A 25,393-nucleotide genomic window follows, 5' to 3' on the forward strand; every position below is an offset into this window, starting at 1 on the left:
GAGAGAGAGAGAGAGAGAGAGAGAGAGAGACAGAGATGTGTATTACTATTAAGAGAAGGATTCAAAAAGTTCATGGAAAAATACCATTATCTTTCAATTCCATTTTTTCTACAAACTTTTTGAAAGCCACATCCTACGAATGAGTCCTCAGCCCCTCCTGAATTTAGTACTCCTTGGAAAAAGTTGTAACACATTTTCTAATCTGTTTTTTGGTCCAGAAATGACAAAGAAATATAATAGCTACACACCAATAAATGAGAGCTGATAAACTGGAAGCAACAAGTTAGACTTAGGCAGAAAGGACCCAATTACAAATTCTCAGAGCAATGTGTGGATGACTAGGAGTGCAGTGTGGGGGCACATTTGAGAGGCACATTGTTTTTGTTGTAGTATGTGCCATGGAGTTGGTTCTGACTCATAGCGACTATGTACAGGGTTGCCAAGGCTGTAAATCTTTACGGGAGCAGAAAGCCTCATCTTTCTCCTATGGAACAGCTGGCTTTTTTGAACTGCTGACCTTAAGGTTCGCAGCCTGATTCATAACCACTAAGCTACCAGAACATCTGAGGAATCAAAAAGTGTATGTTGCTAAAAAATAAGGCAGATAATTATGTATATATTTTAGGAATAATGCTATTAAGGTGGTGGTGGTGGCGGCTATGTGCTGTGGAGTCGGTTCCAACTGATAGTGACCCTATATAGGGTTTCTGAGGCTGTAAATCTTTACAGGATCAGAAAACCTCATCTTTCTCCTGTGGAATATCCCAAATATGACAGATTTGCATTCATGTTACTATGGATAAGTCTTCCTGCGTTTGAGGAAAATGGGCTCATGGATTATTCACCCTTAAAGAAACTCTGCATTTGAGATATTTTGTGTTCATTATTATCCATATGCTTTGAAACAGGTTCTCTCTAATGTCCTTACGGTAGCTTTGTCTGGAAGATGTGATCAAGACATCCTTCGTCTCCTGCTGACAGTTCATGAGGACAAAACATCTCTTCTTGCAATGAAGGAACTGTGTGCCCTCCCCGGAACAGAAGTATATTCTCTGCTTGTGCTGATGAGTCGAAATCTGAACCTGCGGAATTTCATCTATAAAGTAAGGAGAAAGTAACAAGGGTGGGGATGTGGTCTGAGAAGGCAATTTATATTGTGCAGTGGAACTGGACATGCAGTGAGTTGAACATAGATCATATGTCCAGCTTCAGCAGGAGGGCAGGGAAGACCCTGTGGCAGCCTTGGTTGCTGCCAGTGGCACTTGTGTGCTGACTTCCTGTGTACGGACGGTCCAAGGAGTCTTGTGAAAGTAAAGGGGTGGAGGCTCTGTTAACCCTCAAAATGTTTGTCATAATTATCTTGTTATTGATAGGTGTCATTGTGTCAGTGCCAACTCATAGTGGCTTTATGCACAACAGAAAGAAACACCGCTCAGTCCTGCACAATCGCCACAATTGTTGCTACATTTGAGCCCGTTGGTGCTGCCACTGTGTCAATCCATCTAGTTGCAGGAGCGGGTTAGAGTGGAATTGGTATTTAACTTTTGGGCTGACCCTCTACTTTACCAAGAATGATGCCATTTTCCAGGGTCTTCTGTCTCCTGTTAACAAGTACAAAGTATGAGAGACAAAGTCTCGCCATCCTGGTTTCTAAGGAGCAATCTGGCTGTACTTTTTTTTCTAGCACAGATATATTTGCTCTTCTGGCAGGCCATGGTACTTTAATATTCTTCTTGAGCACCGTATCTCGAATACACCAATTCTTATATAGTCTTCCTTATATTGTACATTTTTCACATGCATATGAGGCTATTAAAAATACTTTGGCATGTGTCAGGCACCCTTAGTCATCAAACTGACATCTTTGCTCTAGAATACCTTAAAGAGGTCTTGTGTAGCAGATATGCCCAATGTAATACATTGTTTTCTTGACTGCTGCTTCCATGAGTGTGAATAGTGGATCAAAACAAAATGAAATCCTCAATCTTTTCTCCATTTGCCATGATGGTATTTACTGGTCCAGGTGTGAGGGTTTTGTTTGTTTGTTTACATTGAAGTGTGACCTGTACTGAAGACTGTGATCTTTGATCTTCATCAGTAAGTATTTTAAGTCCTCTTTGTTTTCAGCTAGTAAAATTGTATCGTTTGCATATACTAGGTTGTTAATTAGTCTTCCTCAAAACCTGATGTCATGTTCTTTTTCATGTAATTAACATTCTTAGATTATTTGCTCAGCATACAGATTGAATAAGTATGGTGAAAACGTAGTACAACCCTGGTGCACACCTTTCCTGATTTTAAACCATTCAGTAGCTCCTTGTTCTATTTGGTCTTCTTGGTCTACTTTCAAATTCCTGTTGAGCACAATTAAGTATTCTGGAACACCCATTTTTTTGCAATGTTATCCATAACTTGTCATGTTCCACAGAGTTGGAAGCCTTTGACTAGTCAATAAAACACAGCTAAGCATATTTCTGGTACTCTCTTCTTTTAGCCAACATCCATCTTACATGAGCAGTGACATTCCTCATTCCATGTTTTCCTCTAAATCTAGCTTGGACCTCTGGCAGTTCTATGTCAATGTAATGCTGTAGCTGTTTTTGAATTATCTTTAGCAAAATTTTACTTGCATGTGATATTAATGATATTGGCTGATGACTTCCACAGATCCTTGGGTCACCTTTCCTTGGAATGGACACAAATGTGGATCTTTTCCAATAATTGGGCAGGTAACTGTCTTCCAAATTTCTTGGCATAGATGTGCCTCCAGTGCTACATCAGTTTTTTGAAATAGTTCAATTTAAATTCCATCAGTTTACAGAGCCTTGGTCTTTGACACTGCCTTCAGTGTACCTTGGATTTCTTCCTTCAGTACTATTGGTTCTTGATCATATACCACTTCTTGAAATGGTTGAATATTGTTTATTTCTATTGGGTACAGTGACTCTGTGTAGTCTTTCCATCTTCTTTTGTTGCTTTCAATATTTTGCATCATTCAATATTTTGCCCATAGAATCCTTCAATATTGCAAGTCGAGGCTTGAATATTTTTTCTTCAGTACTGTGAGCTGGAAAAATGCTGAGTGTATTCTTCCCTTTTCATTTTCTAACTCTGGGTCTGTGCACATTTCATTATAATACTTGACTTTATCTTCTGGAGCTGCCCTTTGAAATTTTCTTTTCAGCTCCTTTACCTCCTCATTTCTTCTGTTTACTTCATCTTCTTTGTTCTGGAGAGTAAGTTTCAGAGTCTCTTCTGACATCCATTTTGGTCTTATTCTTCTTATCTTCTTAATGACAAGAATGCTTTCTTCCCTATGCTATTCATGATGTCATCTCACAACTCTCTGGCCTTTGGTTTAATATGCCAAATTTATTTTTGAGATGATCTTTAAATTAAAGTGGGATATGTTGAAAGTCATATTTTTACTCTCATGGACATGTTCTCATTTTTTTTTTTTTTCCTGTTTTAGCTGAATTTACATATGAGCAGTTGGTCATCTGTTCCACAGTGTGCCCTTGGTTGTTTCCACCATCTCTTTCCACAGATATAGTTAATTTGATCCCTGTGTATTTCATCTGGTGAGGTCCACCATGTGTGGATAGTCTTCTTTTAAATTGTTTTAAAAAGATATTTACAATGAAGTTATTGGCCTAGCAAAATTCTATTATGTTATCTCTAACACTATTCCTATCACCAAGGCTGTATTTTCCAATTACTGATCCTTTGTCTTTGTTTCCAGTCTTTTGCATTCCAATCACCAGTAATTATTAATATATCTTTTTTTTTTTTTTTCCCCAATGCACCCAAGAGGCCCCCTTTGGCCTGTTTCTTTCTTTTTTTTTTTTAATTGTGAATTATGTGATAGTTTACATGGGAGAACATTAGCTTTATATTCATCCTATTGTATATTGTTTCATTGCCATGGTTACATTCCTTTCCATGCATCATCAACCAACCACAGGGTATACCCTGCAAACCTGCCCCCCGGTCATCAACATACAGACCCTCCCCTTTGGGTCTAGAGTCCCCGGCCACTCCATCTCTCCACGTCATCGTCTCTGCCTCCATCTCTGGCATCACTGATCTCTGGGTAGAGTCTTGCACTCTGCTCTTTTCCCTTGATGGTTCCAGGGACCTTTGTTCCTGGACTGCAAAGTTAATCACTCCCCTCCTTTTGCTACTAAATGTCCACCTTTACATTTCCAACCCTCACAGTCAGTCTTGATAACAATTACTCATCATTGTACCACAAGGGACCTATCCCCATCTCCTTTCATTAGCCCTGCCCAGACAGATTGGATACTACTCAGTGGACATTCTACCTTCCTCCATACCCTCTGGATCTAGGCTCCTTCTTGAAAGCTTGTAAGCCAGTCACTTCTTGCCTTTGTAGCCACCCCATTTTGGGTAGCAAATGTCCAAGTTGCCCATCCCTGTCTACTCTGTGTATGGAGAGGGTGGGAATGATCCTTGCTGTAGAAAGTTGTTCCCTCTTTTGAGCTACTGCATCCATAGGTGTAGGTCAAGTTCATCAAATTATATCATATTATTCTTTTTTTTCCTCTTCTTTCTTCTTTCTGTTGAGCTCTGATCATCCAGTCATTGAAGTCAGGTCCAGTGGGTATTATCTGTAAGTATGGGTGTTCTTATGCATATGCCCTCTCTTCTTATTAGCTGGACCCTTCACTCTCCACTCTAGTCCTCTGTGGTTTATTAATACATCTTGATTGCATGTTTGATCAATTTCAGACTGAAGAATTTGGTAAAATTCTTCAATGTCATCATCACTGGTTAAGGGTTGGTGTGTAGATTTGAGTAATAGCTATATTAACTGTTCTTCCCTGTAGGTGGATGGATATTATCCTATCACAGACAGTGTTATACTTCAAGATAGATATAGAAATGTTCTTTTGGTTGATGAATGTTACACCTTTCTTCTTGAATTTGTCATTCTGGGCATAGTAAGCCATGAGATTGTCAGATTCAAAATGGCCAATACCAGTCCATTTCAGCTCACAAATGTTATACATTTCACATTTGACAACTTCCAATTTTCCTAGTTTCATACTTGGTACATTCTGTATTCTGATTATTAATGGAATTTTACTTCTGTTGGCCTCATTTTGAGTATTGTCCATCAGCATCTGGTTCATGAAAGCTTATTCTATTTACATCATTATGGTCAACTTTACTTTGAGGAGGCAGTTCTTACCCAGTCATATTTTGTGTGCCTTCCAACCTGAGGAACTCATCTTCTGGCACTACATGTTATAGTATTCTCGTGCTATTTATAGTATTTCAGTATTCAATATTCTGGTGCTCTCTACTGCTATTTATAAGGTTTTTGGTTGCTAAATATTCAGAAGTAGTCTGCCTAGACTTCTTCCTATCTGTTAGTCTGGAAGCTCAGATGAAAGCTGTCCACCATGTATGACCCTGGTTTTTAAATTATCGGTTCCAGCATCACAGCAACATGCAAGCTACCACAGTATGATAAACTGACAGATGAGTGGTAAACAGGTGGTCTTAGTTAACTAGTGTTGCTTAGTTAACATAATATCACAAGTGGTTGACTTTATCAAACAAAAATTAATACTCTCACAGTTGAAGAGTCTAGATGTCCCAGTTCAAAGTGCCAGCTCTGAAAGAAGGTCTTTGTCTTTCAGCATCTGTAGGACTAACATTCCTTGGAGATCTCCATGTGTGTTGGCATTAGTCTTCCCCTGTATTTAGGAACTCCACAGTGCAGAGACACTAGGTCCAAAGAATCCACTTCACTCCTAGCTCTTTCATGGTGGTAGAAGGTCCTCCTTTTCTGCTCAGTTCTCTCTACTTGCATCTCTTGCTAGGATGAAGAATGCTGCTGGCCATACTCCTGCACAAACTTTCTTTCAATTGATTGGCTGCTCTTAGCAGATCTCATTATGAAGGTGATTGCATTATAATTAATTTTCTCATGGGGTGATTTTACATTTTAATTTGCATATTGCTAAACATTTGAGAATCCTGGCCCAGTCAAGAAGACACAAAACTTCAACTATGGGTGCCAATGATGGTCTGCACAATCGATTGCTTTACTGGGAAGGGTCAGCAACAGGAGTTGAAAATCGTAGGCAAATATATATTGCCTAAGGGCAAGCCCAAAGGGTAAAAGGTGGACAAAATCCAGGCCTGACCTGATTCTTCTGTTCCCAGCCGGGCCCCTCTTTGAAGTTTCTTTCTGCGGTTCTACATGGAAATAATCACTTATGTATCTTACTCTTAGAGACTGATCTCCTTATAAGTTCACAAAATCCAGGCTAATACCTCAGATATTGTGGTAGGACAAAGTGGATTTAGACACCCAAAATCCAAGATAACAGCCAGTCTAAGCCTTGCAGAGAGGACACATGCATCTAAGTCCAATTTCTTCTGTGACTTTCCTTCCTATTACTCCAAAAATTCAGTGAATAAATGTTAGGTTAGACAACTACATAGACACACATTCCAGAAAGAAATATTAATTTTAATAACTAGTATATTGTAAGTCCACACTGCTGCTGGTGTGTGCTATTGAGTCAGTGCCGAATCACACCTGTATTGGGTTTACAAGACTGTACATCATTGTGGGAGCCTCATCTCGCTCCCACAGACTGGCTGGTGGATTCAAACTGTTGACCTTATGATTAGCAGTCTATTGGATAACCCATTACACTACCATGGTTCCTTTTGTAATTCCATAGGAAGGATAAACATGACTTTAAAGTCTCCATAATTTCCAAAGCTGCCTCTATCTTTGTAGAATAAATACTTTGACAATTGTTTGACAATTGTTGAATAGTTTGACAATTGTTCAGCACCCCAGCCCTGCTTTCCCACTTTTTGATATGTCCATTGAGATGTGTCAGGAATCAAAACCATGTCCGGTAATCAGTCATATATACTACAGTGTTCATTCTATTTAAAAACAAATTTAATATCCTCTTGTTTTGATTTTTTACTTTTTGTTGTGAAATGGGAGTCCTGGTATGACCCTGTAAGATAAGCACAGATAGTCAGTTTGATTCCTGCATATGCCATCTGATGAGGTCATCATCAAAACCAAGATTTATATTGAAGCACAATGCTGTTGGTGATAGGATAATATCCATATGCTTACAAGGAAGGCCCGATAATACTGCTATTATACAAATTTATTCAACAATCAATAAAGTCAGTGATGATGAAATTGGAGAGTTATAAAAAAATTCTTCAGTCTGAAATTGATCAAACATGTAATGAGAATGTGTTGATAACTACTGGTTATTGTAATAGGAATTTTGGAAACAAAGAGGAAGGATCAGTAGTTGGAAAATATCTTTTCTTGGTGATAGAAATGATGTTGGAGACTGCCTGAGAGAAGTTTTGCAGATACCTTTTATAAATAACATAAAAGGTGACTATACATATGGACCTCATCAGATGGAATTTTCAGGAATCAAATTGACTATCTGTTGGAAATGATAGTGGAAAAACTCAATATCCATAGCCAAATAAGGCCAGAGGTCGACTGTGGAACAGACCATTCAGTTGCTCATATGCTAAGTTCAGGTTGAAGTTGAAGAAAATTAAAACAAGTCCATCAGAGCTGAAATCTGACTTTAAACATATCCCACTTTAATCTAGGGACTGTCTCAAGAACAGATGTGATCAATTAGATACTGATGACCAAAGACTAAAAGCATTGTGTGATGACATCAACATCATACAGGAAGAAAGGAAAAGGTCATTAAAAAGTGAAGAAAGAAAAGACCAAAATGTATGTCAGAAGAGACTCTGAAACTTGTACTCCAGCACTTCATTTTTCTGGGATCCACAGTCAACACTCATGGAAGCAGCAGTCAAGAAATCAAATGATGTATTACATTAGGCAAATCTGCTGTATAAGGCTTCTTTAAAATATTCAAGAACAATGATATCAGTTTGAGGACTAAGTTGTGCTTGGTATTTTCAAAAACTTCATATGCATGTAAATGTTGAAAAATGAATAAGGAAAAGCACAGAATAATTGAGGCATTAGAGATATGATGTTGGAGAAGAATATTAAAAGTACTATGGACTATCAGAAGAACAAACAAATCTGTGTTGGAAAAAGTACAACCAGAATTCTGCTTAGAAGCCAGCATGGTGTCATCTCTATACTTTGGACATGTTGTTAGGAGGAATCTACTTAACAGTCCCCGTCATGCTTGGTAAACTGGACGGTCAGCAAAAAAGGAAGACCCTCAAAGAAATTATGGCCCAGTGTCAGTGGCAATGGATTGAGCATAACAACAGTTGTAAGGGGAGCGCAGTACCAGGCGGTGTTTCTTTCTATGGTGCATAGGGTTGCTCTGGGTTAGAGCCAACTTACTGCCACCTACCAACAACAGTAACTTCTCAGACTTGATGAGTCATGACAACAACAACAACAACAAATTATGAACTGGATAAAGGTAAAAGAGCAAATCAGTTTTCTATTCACCGGTTCATACACATTTCATGTTATTGATTACTCTCAAAATGTAATATCCTTATCCCACTTTTTTCCTGGGCTTTCTGTTTTCACTTCTTCTTGTTTCTTAGTACCCTCTGCTTCTTCTGCACTTTGTCCTTGATGAAATACTGCTCTTTTGCTCTCGAATGATTGTTCACTTTCTAGACAGGTCTATGGTTTGTCTGAAAATTGAGTCACTGCTGTGAGTTTAGTTCTAAACTCAAAGGGTGACTAAGAGCCAAAGATTTGGGAATCCTACCAGTCACTAATGAACCTGTAAACCTGGTCTCTTATGATTTTGAGCTTTGTTCCACTATCTTCTCCCACTCAATCTTTGTTTTTGTTGATGTTACGTGCTGTTGAGTCAGTTCCAACTCATAGCAAACCTGTATACGGTTTCCGAGGAATAACTGGTGAGCTTGAACCTTGTGGTTCAAACCAACCTTGCAGTCTAGCATGTTAGCCCACAGCACCACACCATCAAGTCAGTAGCGACTCATAGCAACTTTATGAACAACAGAACAAGTTGTCTTGTGCCCATTGCTGCTGCCACTGTGCCAGTCCATCTCATTGAGGATTTTCGTCTTTTCACTGACCCTGCACTTTACCAATCATGATGTCCTTTTCTAGTGACTGGTGCCTCCTGATATGATGTTTAAAGTATAAGAAACTAAATCTGGCCACCTTGGCTTCTAAGGAGCATTCTGGTTATACTTCTTCCAACACAGGTTGTTCTTTTGGCATTCCATGGTGCTGCTAATATTCTCCTCGAACACTTACTCAAATGCATCAATTCTTCTACAGTCTTCTTCTATGTAGGATCTTCTAACGTGATCCCTTAGAGAGTGATCAGTAGTGGTAGCCAGGCATCAGTAGTTCTTCTGTGTCAGGGTCAAGGAGACTGGTCATGTTATTATGTGCACAAAGTTCTAGCCAGGCACTTGAAATCTTTACTTCTAAGTGTCCAAGTAGTTACTGTACTAGGGTCATTATCTTTATGAAGATTTCTCTGAAAGAGGAAATTGTTGACTGGATTTAATCTCCCAGCCACAATAAAAGTGACACCACCATTAAGAATAACAGATCCTACTTAATTTCATTTTATATTCATGGCTCTGTGAAAGCTGATTAATCTCTGATATTGCTCAGGGATGGGAGAGCATTCCAAAATGTACACACTGATTGACAGGGAATGTCGCCAGGACTCAGCTACAGCTTCACTTCACTTCACAGCGTATGTGCTTTCTCTGCCACTCAGCTGACTCAGCCACAGCCATGAATTCTAAAGCCTTGTTCAGAACGTCATTTTCTATATTAATATGGTGTGTTGATCTGCTCTGACAGTGGGGTGACTCAGCTCCAGTCGTTCTTGACCGTAAGGCAGGGGTCTCTTGTGCTTCTTCGAAAATGAGGCTGTAATTAGAAATGGGAGTAGACAGTGACAAAAGGCTCCATAACATTTCTATTGCTTGAGCTGCAACCATTGTCTTAACTGACAGACCATGTTATTATTAGCTGTGCGCATCTGAGAAAGACTGAGCTGTAATCTCAGGGGCCTCGTGGGTCAGCCACAGAACTAGCAGCTAAGGGGCAGTAGCTGAACTTTAATGAGCAAAAATAAGAGCAATGACAAGCTGGGTTCTTGGCCTGAGCCTGAAAAACTGGAAATTCAATATACAAATATAATGAAAGTAAAGAGATTTGCTGTGATTTTTCCCTCTCTGTGGATAGAGTTTTGGCAATTTACCCATTCAGTCAACAAATACTTATTGAGCAACTCAGATTGTCAGACACTGTTTTATTCTTTGTAGCTGCTTAAGTGATCAAAACAGGCAATAGTTGTTTCTTTTGTAGAATTTACATTCTAGGACAAAGAATGTACAAATACTAAATAAAATATATAGTGTATCAGGCGATGATAGCCCCTGAAGATATCATAGTACACAGATTTTAAAACATTTTTCTTTATTATGGTTAAGGTGAAAGTTTATAGAGCATATTAGTTTCCTATTCAATAGTTTATACACAATTTGTCTTGTGACTATATTGATCATTCTTGTGCTGTTATTAGGTGCCATTGAGTCAGTGCTGACTCATAAGCAACCTTATGCACAACAGAATGAAACCCTGCCGGTCCTCTGCCAACCTCACAATCGTTGCTGCGCGTGAGCCCAATGCTGATGTCACTGTACCAATCTATCTTTTTCCGGTGTCTTTCTCTTTTGCACTTACCCACCGTTTTACTCTTATGCTGTCTAAAGAAGGTATTTGAAATGAACAAATCATTGGTTTTGCAGAATTCTATCATGTGATCTCCAGCATAATTTGTTTCACCAAGGCCATATTTTCCAGCTACTGATCCTTCCTCTTTGCTCCCAACCTTTGCATTCCAATTACCAGTTATGATCAATACATCCTAATTGCATGTTTGATCAATTTCAGATTGAAGAAGTTGGTAGAATTCTTCTATTTCATCTTCACTGGCTTTAGTGTTTGGTGTGTAAATTTGAATAATAGTAGTATTAACTGGTCTTCCCTGTAGGCGCATGGATATTATCCAATCACAGACAGCATTGTACCTCATGACTGATCTGGATATGTTCTTTTTGACAATGAATGCAACACCATTCCTCTTCAATTTGTCATTCCTGGCATAGTAAACCATGTGGTTGTCAGATTCAAAATGGCCAATACCAGTCAATTTCAGCTCACTAATCCCTAAGATATCGATGTTTATGTGTTCCATTTCATTTTTGAAAACTTCCAATTTTCCCAGATTCATACTTCGTACATTCCGTGTTCTGATTTTCATGGATGTTTACAGCCGTTTCTCTTCATTTTGAGTTGTGCACCATCAGCAAATGAAGGTCCTACAGGCTTGGCCTCCAAGGAACACTCTGGCTGCACTTCCAAAAATGGATCTATTGGTTCTTTTGGCAGCCCGTGGTACTTTCAATAACCTCCTTCAACATCATAACTCAAAAACATCAATTCTTCTATGGTCTTCCTTATTCACTGTCCAGCTTTTGCATGCATATGAGGTTATTGAAAATATCGTGGCTTGGGTCAGGCGTACCTGTGGTATCTGTCGACTGAGTTCCAGGTGGTGTTGCCATGCCTGTCACTCTCTGGTTGTTGTCTGTTCTTGTTGGTTTTCAGTCCAAAGAACTCCCTTTAGGATGTTTTGAAGTGCTGCTGGATTTGTTTGTTTGTTTGTTTGTTTTTTGCAATTTCAGTGTCAGTTTTATTACTGGTCTCTGATATTACACTTTTTGTTTGGTTATCCTTTTGGGTAAATTCTGTGGTGACTTCCATATGTTTCTTTTCTTGATCATATCTGTTACTCTGCTCCTTTCTAGGTTGAAATCCAGTTTATTATCTATCTGCTCTGATTTGACTGGTTTCGTTTATTAGTTGCTGTTTAACTTGGTCTAATTCAGTTTTCATTTTCTTATTCTCTGCTCTGAGATTTGCAAATTCACTTTTCTCTAGGATGACCATGTCTTTCCTAATGGAGTCCAAATGAGCCATTAGTTGTTGTACTGTTGTTTCCTGTTGAGCCTGTGTGATCATTTCCTTGTTGATAGCATCCAGGCTGACATTTGTTAAACTGCTTAAGGCCGATACAATTGTTTCTGCTTGTGCTTTGCCAAATTCATGAGTTTTCAAGTCTTGAACCAGTACATGGGTATCAAAAGTTAATTTCCTTTGCTCTAAAGGAGTTATGTCCACTTGTCTGACATCATGTCTTTCCTTGGCTGTGGTGGTTAAGAATTCTCTCTTCAGGGCCAGTGACAAACACCTGTGAGTGGGAAGAAGCCGGCTGTCCCCTCAGCCTTCATAGCGCAGTAACCGTATCACTGGATTGGTTTTGATAAAATCTCTTAGCTTCTGTTTATCCTTGAATGTTTTGATTGCACAATTGTATTTGATTGATAATTTTGCTGGATAGACAATTCTTGGTTGGCAGTTTTTTTTCTTTTAGGGTTTTGTATATATCTCCCCATTGCATTCTTGCCTGTATTGGTTTGTGCTGAATGTTGTTGTTGTTGTTGTTGTTAAGTGCCGTTGAGTCAGTTCTGACCCACAGTGACCCTGTATAGGGTTTCCCAGGAGCCAATGGTGAACTTGAGCTGCCCACCTTGCAGTTCAAATGGCTTTGCAGTCTGGCGCATTAACCCACAGTGCCACACCAGGACTCCTGAATAGTCAGAGCTTAATCTGATTTGTTTGCCTTTGTAAGTGACACTTCTCTTCTCCCTAGCCACTTTTAGGATTCTCTCCTTGTCTTTGATTTTGGAGAGCTTGATTATTGTATGTCTTGGTGACTTTATTTCTGGGTCTATCTTTCCTGGGGTACCTTCAGTTTCTTGAATGTTTATCTCCTCATCTTTCAAGATGTTAGGTGAGTTTTTTCCAGAAGCTCTTCAACTATCTCCTCTGTGGACTTCTCTGATTCTTCCAGTGCTGGAATGCCAATAATTCTTAAGTTGTTCCTCTTCATGTTATCCAGTATGAATCTTAGACTCTCTTCACATTTTTTTTATCCTTTTTTCTGCTTGCACTTCTATCTTAGCAGTATTGAGAGATTTGTCTTCCAGCTTGCTAGTTCTGGTTTCCATCTCTTCTATTCTGCTTCTTTCCCCTTTCAATGTATTGTCCATTTCTGATATTTTATTATTAATCATCTGGACCTCTTTTTGCAGGTTTTGAATTGTATCCAGTGCTGTATCAATCTTGTTTGATTGCTCTTGTAGTGCTTTCCTGACTTCTTCCTTGTTCTCCTCCACCCCTTTTCAGAGCATTTGAATTTGTTTCCATATCATTCTTCTGAAATCTTTCTCAGGCAAATCCAAAACCTGCTCTTCCTCTTCTGCAGAGCCTTTGTCTGTCTCCAGTGCATTTGTCTCAGTTACTCTTTTCTGGTTTTAGACATGTTTTGAGACTGTTTGTTGTGTTTGAGATCTTTTGCTTGTCATTTCCAGTAGTTATATCATTTTTTTAAGGCTTAAATGGATTTTGTTGCTGTGTTATTAAGCTTACTGGGTGTCTACTGGTGGATATTATCAGGGGATAGGCTTCCCTTTTCACATGTAGTGCTTAACAGCTATTATTGGATCTTGTCTCAATGTTGGAATATTATGGAATATGGTGGTAACTTGGCTATATGGCAATGATTGCTGTCTCTTCCAGGGTAACTTAGGGAGAAAAAACTCCTACCTCCAGGAAAAATGTGTGATCAAAAGGACCAAAAGCAGAAGCAATATAGAAGCAGAGACAAAAACCACCACTTTGAATCAAAAATAAAACTGTGGCTAACTGTCCAGTCACCATGCTACACAGGCACTGTGTGTGCACCATAGAAATCTCCAGCAGTGGGTGGGGGTGTCTGCTCACTCAGGCCCCTCCTCTAGTCACCACTGTGGAGGTGCACAGATAGATATTGAGAAGTTAATGGGAGAAAGATTGTCTACTATGTTTGTCTCTGAAAGTCAGTTAGGTATCTGCATGTGCACAGCGTAATTCTTGAGACAGTTGCGTCCTTTTATGTTAGAATTTTATAGATTGTTTTATGGTTTGTCTGTCAGGCCTGACAGGCCTGCTTTTTTTCTTGCTAGATAGGCCTGTGACCTCAAGGCTGACCTTATAAACAGCCACCAAGCCCTTACTCTCTGTACCATGGGAAAACTGTGAGGTCAGCACTGGACTTTTTCTTTTCTTTTTTTTTTTTTGAGGGGGGCAGGTTGTGCACCCACTTGCCTGAAGGCATCTGGGCTGGGCAAAGAAGGCACGACAGAGAAGAGGAGGAAAAAATGTGTAGAATCCCCCCTGCACCTCCTTTTGCAAATGTCATTGCTCCGGTTTTAACGCCAGTTCCCTGTGCAGGTCTGGCTGTAGCCCCGCCCTCTGAACTTCACCCAGGTCGGGTGGCCGCAGAGGAAGTCCTGACTTGAAAGATTCCTAACTTGCAGTATTTTCTTTATTTTGTGATTTTTTTCATTTGCGGGTTCGGGAAACTGACGTCCTGGATCTTATGGAAGATCCAGAGATCTGGTGTTGTTCAGTGAGCACAGCGTCTCTGGGTTTTCATTCCCTTCCTCAGGAAACCTTTCCTAACTGGCTGTCTCTGCCACAGCTCAAACCGGAAGCCTCTTTAACTTTTTAAAGAGGTCGTTTGCAGTAGATTTGCCCAATGCCATATGCTATTTGAGTTTTTGTCTGCTGCTGCCATGGGAAGTGATTGTGGATCAAATGAAATGGAATTGTTGAAAACTTCAGTCTTTTCTCCATTTATCATGATGTTGCTTATTGGTCCAGTTGTTTCCTTCTGTACAGTTTGTTTCTAAAATTTTATTGTTGACCTTTTGGACTTCTAGTTATTGTTTTAGTATGGTCTATTTATTTTGTGATTTTCTTTATATATATATATATATAATTTTTAATTTTAATTTTATTTTTTTCCTCTTATTGCTTTGTCTGGGTTTTCCTAGATTTTGTCTGTTTTCCTTGAATTCTTTTTTGATCACTTGTTGCTGTTAAGTGCTGTCAAGTCGGTTCCAACTCATAGTGACCCTGTATAGGGTTTCTGAGGAGCAGTTGGTGAGCTTGAACCACTAACCTTGCAGTTCAAACTGACCTTGCAGAGGACCCTATATATTATTCTTTTGAATTTTTGAAAAAGCAGTTCCATTATTATTTTTCCTTCCAGTAGGTTTTCTGGTTCTTTATTTTGGTCACGTAATGGAGCAATCTTGTCCTGCTTCTTTAAGTGGCCTGATTTTTGTGGGTTTGTTTACTGCATCCTTAGTTTTTGTTGTTTTGATATAGCCAGGTGAGAGTGTGTGTGTGCTATTCTGGCTGCTAGTCTGGCCCCACTGGATCCCTTATTGCCTATCTCTGAGTGGTTGAGCAGTGGCTAGACTCATCAGTATGTTTATTTATTCACTTGTCTTGCAGAAGGGCTGAGGATTTAACTGACTGGCATTGCTAGTGAAGTGATGGGTCTCTCCAGCCAACCATCTGGGATTGGATCCAGGGAGCACTGAATTGGGTGTTGTGTGTGTGCGTTTCTGGTTGACAGGTAGTTGATGTGAGAGTCCCTGGATGGGTGGTATAAATACTCTCATGAATTGTCCTGGGTGGGTAGAGCTGTGTGAATAGGGTTAGAGGGGGCACAAGTCTCTGGCTGTGTGGGTGGGGTGGTGGTGATACAAAGGGTTAGGCATGGATGTTATCTTCAGTCTATTTGTGTCTGTTAAGAGGGCATGTCCCATCTGTTACAGCATCACTCAGTGGACCTGAAGTCCCCAGTGCAGGTGTCTACTAGGAGGGGCACTAATAGGGTTCAGTGCTCTGTGGGTTCCCAGCACTGTGGCTGGATTTAGGGATGAAAGCTTCTGGTTCTGGTGTCACTGACTAGGTAGAGCAATGGGCATCACTGATGCATAAGCCTCTGGTGTGGGCAGGTGGGCACAGCAGCAGGACTCATCAGTCCTCAGGCCATCAGTACAATTGGCTGTAATAGTGGACTCTACCAATTCCTGGGCCCATGTTCCAGCAGCAAGAGAGAGAATACATGTCTCTAAATCATGGGCCATAGCTTGGGTGGCTGGGCTTAAGAACTGGGGCTGCTGGTCTGCAGGTTCCCAGCATGGGTGTGTATGCAGAAGAGGGCCTCAGCTCACTCATAGGCTCCTGGTGCAAGTGGGTGGCCAGAGAAGTGAGTACCTTCAGACTGTGGAACTCTGGCATTTCTATTCTGCTGGGTGACTGTGCTGCCATCGCAGGCACAGATATTTCTTAACTGCCTGGGTACCATTAAATGCCTAGTGCTGAATCTTTGTAGCTGTGAAACTTTGAGAAAGCCCTTCAATTTCTTGGAAACTCAGACTTTCTCATCTGTAAAATGGGCATTATAATGTATACTCCATTTACTATAAGGAATGAAATTTTGTGTGAAAACTTTGAATATAGCGAAGTAGTAGATAAATGTTCATTGATTTACATATAAGCTTTTAATTTTTTTCTGTTTTTCTCAAATGCCCTCTTCAGATATCTCAAAATTATAAATAAATATTTTGAAAAACATTTGAATTTCAATAGTAGATCACATCGGTTCCTGGTTTACATTTTAACAACATTGGTGTATTTTGTTATTGTTGTTGTTAAGTGCTGTTGAGTCGATTCCAACTCATAGCAACCCTGTATAGGGTTTCAGAGGAGCAGCTAATGGGTTTGAATGGCTGACTTTGTGGTTCTCAGTCTAGTGCTGATCCACAGTGATACACCAGAAGTCCTTGGTATATTTTAGTGGGTCCCAAAACTCTGAGTTACATATATTCTAATAAAGAAGATGTTTATTCATTAGATCATGGATTTCTCTGAAGTTCAAGGGAATAAAATCAAATTATCAAATTTTTCACTGTTAAAAATATGCTTGTGAGAGTAAAAATAGTGTGAATTAATTTGTTCCTGTTTTCTCACTCTTTAAGATTTTTATACCTTCTGAAGAAAATAGCTTGCTGAACTCCATGTTGGATGTGGTTTCTAGCATCAACTCTCTCCTTCCCAAAGCCCAGCACATTCTTGAATACCTTCCTAAATTTCTTCAAGCATTTAATATTGCAGCATTGCTAGATATGACTGCCATTCAACAGGTTTGTGCTTGATCTTTGTCTTTGGTAAAATATTCAAATGTGCCTTTTTTTTTTTTTTTTTAATACTTTGTATTGTGAATTGAGTGAGATTTACAGAACCAAGCATCAGTTTTATATTCAAGAAATCATGCAATTCATGTGAGTGAAATCCCAGAGATGTCACATCAGGTCTCCAACTTCCTCCCTGTGATCCTTATTTCCATTCCACCCTCCTTCCTACCTCTCCTGAACTTTGTCCTTAGGTAAATTCTTTTATTCTTGAGTAGTTGGCCTTGCTTTTTTTTTTTTTGACATCTAAAATTTGCATTACACTACAAAACACAAGAACAAAAATTCCTTTTAATAGCTCTGATGGGCTCATATCTCCCTAATTGGATAAATCTGTTAATTTGCATTCTACTAATTAGGAGGTTTGTGATAGTTCATGCATTGACTATGAAGTAAGAAATGACCAAATCAATTACTATTATCAATGATATTTCAAGGGACTGCTTAACCTATTTTGGAGAGTAAATTCTTTCAAAAACATAACAGCATTTATTTAAATATAAAAAATTGATCTATAAAGTACAGATCATTTACTTATAATAAAAATATAAATAAGAATTAGGTTAGAGACTTACTAATTAGTTTTTGCTTGAAATCTTTTTTTACCTGGGCTTGAATTGACTAGGGAAGAATAGGAACATTGGGTTATCTGTAGTTAGAGATCTAGGACAAGGAGCCCAAGAACAGTTGTCTTTGAGCTACCATAGAGGTTGCGTTTCAGCATGCTCATCAGCTAATGCATGATTTGAATATATGCCACTTAAATGCTTTCTTTGATAGTGTTGTTGGTGGTTGTGTATCACGGAGTTGGTTCTTACTCATAGAGACTCTGTATAGGATTTCCAAAGCTGTAAATCTTTAAGGGAGCAGAAAGCCTCATCTTTTTCCCACGGAGTTACTGGTAGATTCAAACTACTGATCTTGCAGTTAGAAGCCCAGCTTGTAACGCACTCTGCTACCTTTGATAGTATAGACACGCATTACAATTATTAGTGAGTCAGTTAATTTTACATTATGGGTTTATAGTTTATTGCTGGCCCAAACCCAAGCATTCTTGTGTGTGTGTGTGTATACATATGTGTGTAACACTTTCCTCTTCTACCAGGTATATTGGCCAGAAAGATCTTTGCAGCTATTTGAATATTATACCAGGGACATAAAAGACTAACAAAGAAATTCAATTGACCATCCTGTATATTTAGACAAATGAGGGTCTGTGCTTTCATAAACTGTTGAGAAAACTGTATTAAGTCACTGTTTAATTATCGGTTCTGACATCCTCAGGTTTCACAAAATGACCAGTTCAGAAACTCAGCCTTTGGTTCTTTCCAGTCTGTGATGAAGATGATTTGCAAAGAGAAAGCATTTTTCCTTAGCAACACCAACACTTTTATTGATTTACCCAGAGTTGATGATCTTTTGGAAGGTGACAAGGCAAAATTCAACATTCCTGATGATTCAAGTAAGACAACAGCAATCGTTACTGGTTGAGATTAATTTGTATGTTGATAACTGTCAAGGTCTTATGTCAGGGTCCAGCCTCCACAAGGAAGTGTGGGTGTCACAAAGAAGGGAGATCTGGCATCGAAAGGGATAGAGAAAGAGAGAGACGAAACATATACAAAAAAGACAGACACATAGATATGATGCAAGCTGGCAGGTAGCCAGATCTCAAACATATTGCCTAGCATTGCAGGCAGAAATCACTCTACCTCAGCCTTTTATTCTCTTTTTTTAGGGAGGGATTTGTTACAAAGGAAGGACGTAATTCACAAAAGGAGGATGTAATTCACAAAAGGAGGATGTGATTCTTTAGATAAGACAGGATAAGGAACTGAAATGTGATTAATCATTCAAACAGGACATAATGATTCACAGGAACAACTTTAAAAATATTTTCATAGTTTTTCTTAACAATCTAACATTTTTATTTTTACAGAAAAAAGGTTTAATCAAGCTGTTATATGTTAACTTTTAGGCTTAAATGATCTAGAGCAGTGATGTGCGGTTTCTCAAGGATACTTAACATAAAGCAAGGTTCCTGAAAGAAGCCAAGCTGTCTCTGTACTCACCTGGCTTCATTTATAGATATGTAAAATGCTACATTGTTCTCAATTATCACATTCCTATATACTTTCAGGAGGAAGGAGAGCATCTGGGTTAAACTGATTATATTCAGAGGCGTTTAATGGGGCTGCCACTATTATCCTCTAATCCAACATCCCCAGAATTTACCATTCCACTTTATTTACAAACCTTGGGTAGTTTTTCTCTAAAAACCTTTTGTCATATTCCCAATATACCTGTTCCTGGCCTTTCTGAATTATCTGAGGAAACTTTTACTGCCTCAGCTCTAAAAAGAGGTTTCAAACACATTATTGTTCATGGATATCAAACATAACTGAATAATCAAATAAGGAGCAATTCTGACATTCATCCCAGGTGGCTATCGCTTGTTCCTCAGAAAGATTTGTTCCCAGGACTCCATGCACTGCCAACACAGTGGAGGCATTAAGAGAGGCATTGTAAAAGAAACCATTTTCTCAGAAGCTACAATTACTGGAGTTAGAAGCATAGAATGAACAATATTAGGACCAAAGAAAATTATACAGAGGTAGCTAACCAGTGAGTTCGCAAAAACCAATGAACCCGGGACGTCAGGAGGTCACTTCCTTTGGCCCTCAGGGTCCATGGCTCGCTACCCTGAGGTGGGCCTTGGAATTGGATTTTCGTCCATGTCACAGGGCCACTGATCAACCCAGAGTCTGCGTATTCTGACGCCAGCAGATAACTAGCCCTACTGCCAAGTAATCTATCTGTATAGTTGTTGTTGTTGTTGTTAAGTGTTGTTGAGTTGGTTCTGACCCATAACACACCCCTATAGGGTTTCTGAGGAGCAGCTGGTGAGCTTGAACCACCGACCTTGTGGTTCAAAGCGACTTTGCAGTCTAGTGCATTAACCCACAGTGCCACTTTGTATATATTAACAAGAGCTAGTGACATCAAAAGATCCCAGGTCCCTCAGCACATGCTATTTGTCTTATCTGTAACATGAAGGAATAGAGTTTGAATCATCCAACACACCTGAAAATTCATCCTGACTAATCAGCAAGGGGAAACAATCATGGCAGGGAGACCTAGAGAGCTATATTGGCTCTTGCAAAGTGTGTGACATGCAACATCTCACAGCCCTGCTATCTATAAAGCTCAATTGCAACTGAAAGGCTTCTGGTAGGTGATTTCTCTGCCCCAACTCCACCCATTGCTATTGAGGGCATTTGCATTCATGGTGACCTGAGTGTTATGGACAGAACTGCCCCATAAGGGTCCTTAGCTGTTGTTTCCTGAAAATAGATCACCAGTCATGTTTTCCATGGAGCTGCTGTGTGGGTTAGAATCAACAACCTTCAGGTTAGTAGTCAGGTGCAGTTTCAGTGAATGCATTTTAATTAGAAAGGAATGTTCAATATGCTGGTTAAGAGTAAGGATGGTTAAGTTTAGATAAGTCATCCTTGCCAATAACAAGTTGTATGTCTTTGGTCACATTATTGTATATCTCTGAATCATGTTAGACTCGTCTACAAACTGGAAACCAATGATAGATGCTTTATAATAGCTACTTTACAAGGCATAAAGGAGACGGTGCATATTAACTGCTTGGTAGAACCTTCTCCAAGCATATTAATTTTCTATGCTGCATAACAAATTACCACACATTTAGTAGCTTATTTATTATTGCCTTTTTTCCATGGGTCAGGAGAATGGACATTGGTTAAGTTGTTAAGTTGTTCCTCTGCTCAGGGTCTTCCAAGGCTATATTCAAGTTGTTAGGATTAGTGTCCTCTTCTAAGTATTTGGGGTTGTTGATAGAATTTGTTTATTTGCAGATGTAGAACTCATGAAGATCATAGTTAAAGCCAGAAGGAATGCCTTTCCTCTGTCTCTTTGTGTATGTTTGGGTATAAATGCAAGCAATTATCTTGTGTACAGACCTGGAAGTAAAATTGCTGTATCACAGGGTAGACAGAGGAACCATTTTCCAAGGAAGTTAACTATTTTAGTGGCTTCATAACTTTACCAATATTGAAAATTGTCACTCTGATGGATTCATGTTGTTGTTCTTTAGTGTCATTGAGTTGTAGCAACCTTGTGAAAGGTTTCTGTGGAATGTTTGGTAGATTTGAACCACTGACCTTGTAGTTTAAACTGACCTTGCGGTCCAGTGCTTATCCTATGGTGATGGTGATGGTGTGCTGTGGAGTTGGTTCCAACTCATAGCAGCCCTGTAGAGGATTTCTGAGACTATAAATCCTTACGGGAGAAGAAAGCCTTGTTTTCTTCCTATGGAGTTTCTAGTGGTTTTGAACTACTGACTATGAGGTTAGTAGCCCGACTCATCACCACTACTCTATTGAATTGTGATACTAGTTTGCTTTTCTCTGATGGCCTTGTGCTTATTGAGTAGTTAGATATGATGTGTGTGTTTAATACAGTTGCCCAGTTTTAAATTGGCTTGTCTGACTTTTTTATTTTTAAATCGATTGCTAGACATTTGGCGGTTATTTGTATGTATGTTGAGGGTTAATCAAAAAGTATTGCCATTAGCATTACATGTTTGGGTTTGTTCCAAATACAATGCATTGAAACCCACCTCTTGTTATCAGCGGATGGCTACAGACCAGTTCTTTCAGTAATACACTTTTCTTAGTTTTAGGAAGGTGCCTTCAGTAAAAAAGGTACAATCAAAATAGTAGCTTCTGAGGATTTGTCTAGGGCAGTCAAATTCAAATCAGAGAGGTTATTTTATAACAACAGTTTTAGGGAACTGAAAGAGGATAATGTTGGCAGATTATTCTAGAAGGACACAACACAGGACATTCACAGAGGTTTGTCATGAAGACGTTTTCAGAAAATTGAAAACTGCATTAATGAGAAAAAGATCAGGAAATTTGTGTCACAAATTTTGGTGTGTTTTTTTTTTTTCCTCCCCATCCTGTCAATGCACCTACTTGTTCTTAGATGGTAGCAAGGGCTTTCCTACTATAATATCATCAGAAAAACCTTACCTATCCAGCCTATAGTCCTGATCTTGCCTCTTAAGACTTCTGTTTGTTCTCTCTACTCAAAGAATACTTGAGTCTCTCCAGGATGACTAAACTGTTGTTTCACTGTGGTGTAAATCGACAAGTACATAATTCTATGGGGGAAAGATTGGATAAATGAAGATACTGTCCCCAGAAGTGATGGACCTAGGTGGATGATATGTCAAGAAACAGTAGCTCTCCCTTTGATATTTTTGTTTAATAAAGGTGTCTGTGATATGTAGCCATACTTTTTTGGGCTTACCTCCATACTTCTGCTCTGTGATTTGCTTCTTCATTCTCTGAATGGTGTCCTTTGATGATCACAAGTTCTTCATTTTAATATATTCAGGTTTATCAACCTATTTCTTGATGTTTACTGTTTTTGTATCCTGTTTCAGAAATCTTTGTTATCACAAGATCATAAAGATATTCTCTATTTTATCCTCAAAATTCACTATTGCTTTTCACATCTATATCTACACTCCACCTGCAATTATTTGGTGTGAAGCAGGGGTGAATATCATTTTTCCATTTGGCTAGAAATTTTTTATTGAAAAGATAATCCTGGCTCCAATGCTTCTGCTATGTGTCGCTTGATATGAATCAGCATTCTTATATGTATAAGTCACCATCTGGACTTTATGCTGCTCTGTTGGTTTATTTGTATATGCTAATGGTGTGGCGCTGTGGGTTAATGTGCCAGACTGCAAAGCCCTTTGAACTGCAAGGTCGGTGGTTACAGCTCACCAGCTGCTCCTTGGAAACCTTATACAGAGTCGCTATGGGTCGGAATTGACTCAGCAGCACTTAACAACAAGAGTAATTCATCATTACGTATAATGTTTGCTGTAGTATTTTTATAAATTGTTCTTGTAGTTATTAAGTGCCATCGAGTCGGTTCCGACCCATAGCAACCCTGCACAGGGTTTCCGAAGCTTTAAATCTTTACAGGAGCAGAATGCCTCATCTTTCACCCGCGGAGCTGCTATTTATCAAATTAAGGAAGTTCCTCTTTATTCCTAGTTTGCTATGAGTTTTATTTTTAATCATCAATGGATACTGAATTGTATCAAATATTTTTTCTGCATATACCAATATGATTATTTTATTTCTATTTTCTATAAATGTAGTTAATTACTTGATTTTATAATGTTAAGCTAACTGTGAATAATTAGGGAAAATAGAAAACAAACCCTTACTTGGTCATGATGTATATCGTTTTGTATAACTTGTGAAAAAGCATTTCAGATTCAAAATATTGTCAATATGCTTTTGAGAAATATTGTATTCTCTCTTATAGACATTCTTGTCAAGTTTGGCTAGCAATGTTTGCTAGCTATTAAAAGTTGAGAAAAATCCCTAATGTTCCCATTCTCTGAGAAAGTTTAAGAATACTGTTACTTTTTCCTTACTTAAAAGAATTTATCAGTGGAACTACTTGAGCTAGGATTTTTGTTCAGAGGAAGATTGAAATTTTGAATTTTTAGGTGTAACTCACAATGACCTTATGTACAACAGAGTGGAAACCTGCCAAATACTGTTCTGTCCTCACAGTCTTTCCTGTTTCTGCCTGTTGGTGAGCCCCTCTGTCAGCCCATCTCCTTGAGAGTTTTCCTCTTTTATAGCTGATCCTCTACTTTACCAAACTTGCTCTTCTCCTGGGACTGACCCCTCCTGATGACATGCCCAAAGCATAAGAGATGTAGTTTCCTTGTCCCTACTTCTAGAGATCATTTTGGTTGTAGTCCTTCTGACACAGATTTCTTCACTTTTCTGTCAGTCCATGGTGTATTTGTTAGAGGGTTAGCCAAAAAGAGGAAAACTCAAATGAGATGAATTGACACCATGACTGCCCCAATGGGCTAAAACATGACAACAGTTGTGAGATGATGCAGGAGGGGGCAGTGGTTGATCTATTTTGATAGGGTCATCATGAGTCAGAGATGATTCAATAGCACCTAGAAACAATGGTTTTTAGTGTCTTTAATATTCTTTATTAATATTGCAATTCAAAGGAATAAGTTATTCTTTGGAGCCCTAGTATGGCTCTATAGGATAAGCACTGCGTCACAAGGTCAGTTTGAACCACAAGGTCTACAGTTCAGCCCCACCAACTGCTCCTTGGAAACACTATACAGGGTCTCTATGAGTCTGAACTGACTCTATGGCACTTAACAACACAACTTATGAAGCTTACAGTTTAATTTGTAAGTAGCTAAAAATTAGTAAGAATGATCTCTTTATTTTGGTGTTTTAAAATGCATTATGTAATCATCTTTTAGTTTATATTTTAGGGGATTATTTTTGAATTTTATTGTACTTGCTGAATAAAAGTATTTTTATTTTGAAATGGGCAATTGAGTAAGGTGAAATTAACAGTTAAAACAACTACAACAGTACTCTTTATGTCTTTCGTGTTATGAATCATAATATCAAAGCTAAGGCAATATTTTCATTTGAATGTTCTCTTTGAGGGTAGAAGAACTAGATATACTTACACTATACCTTCAAGCATAAAACCTGAAAATATTCTAATTATTTATTGTTATTTTAATTAAGTGTCTACCTTTTGATTTAAACAGTAAAGTAAATGTTAATCTGAAACCAAATAGCACTGTAACAGCTAGGAGAGTCACTGTGAGGAATGAATGGAGTAAAAACAAGGAATTGAATATATTAAAAGTAGTTAAGTTTAAGAGTTCTATGTAGGCACAGCAAAGACACATGAAAAGCTAACTGCATAAAATTGAATCAAGGTCTCAGTATTGTGAACTGTTTCTAGGTTAAAATCCAGATTCATTTTTATTACCGGTGTAATTTTCAAATGTCTTTGTCATTACTCATTGCTCTTGTTGTTAGCTTAACTTGAAAATGTGAAATCTTGTATTACTTTCTTTCAAATGATTGAAGTGGAACACAATATCCTGAAACTTCTTAGTTGATGAGAGCTGTGAAGATTAGAGGATGCAAAGTATTTCAGAATTCACTGCCCAAGTTCAGAGTTATATCATGAAAGATTTATTGCAATCATTCCTTGAGAAATGATTGTGGAATAATGGCTATGTAATGAATTTTCCTATTATCTTAGAAATTCTGTATCATGAGTT

At 38.6% G+C, this 25,393-nt stretch overlaps 1 protein-coding gene and 1 pseudogene across 1 annotated transcript in view; one reads left to right on the top strand and one right to left on the bottom strand.

The window, feature by feature from the left end:
* The window catches only part of LOC102815532 (ATP-binding cassette sub-family A member 13-like), an 857,870-nt gene that overhangs the window by 280,513 nt on the left and 551,964 nt on the right, over positions 1 to 25,393 (top strand). Inside the window, exons 23-26 of the mRNA XM_006874535.1 lie at positions 909 to 1,103; positions 16,990 to 17,154; positions 18,487 to 18,664; positions 21,090 to 21,151. Coding sequence (XP_006874597.1) covers positions 909 to 1,103; positions 16,990 to 17,154; positions 18,487 to 18,664; positions 21,090 to 21,151 — 600 coding nt within the window. The remainder of the gene's footprint in view (positions 1 to 908; positions 1,104 to 16,989; positions 17,155 to 18,486; positions 18,665 to 21,089; positions 21,152 to 25,393) is intronic.
* Positions 6,078 to 16,316, bottom strand: LOC102842325 (annotated as a pseudogene).

The sequence above is a fragment of the Chrysochloris asiatica genome, unplaced genomic scaffold, assembly GCF_000296735.1.
Source record: "Chrysochloris asiatica unplaced genomic scaffold, ChrAsi1.0 scaffold00282, whole genome shotgun sequence".
Lineage (NCBI taxonomy): Eukaryota > Metazoa > Chordata > Mammalia > Afrosoricida > Chrysochloridae > Chrysochloris > Chrysochloris asiatica.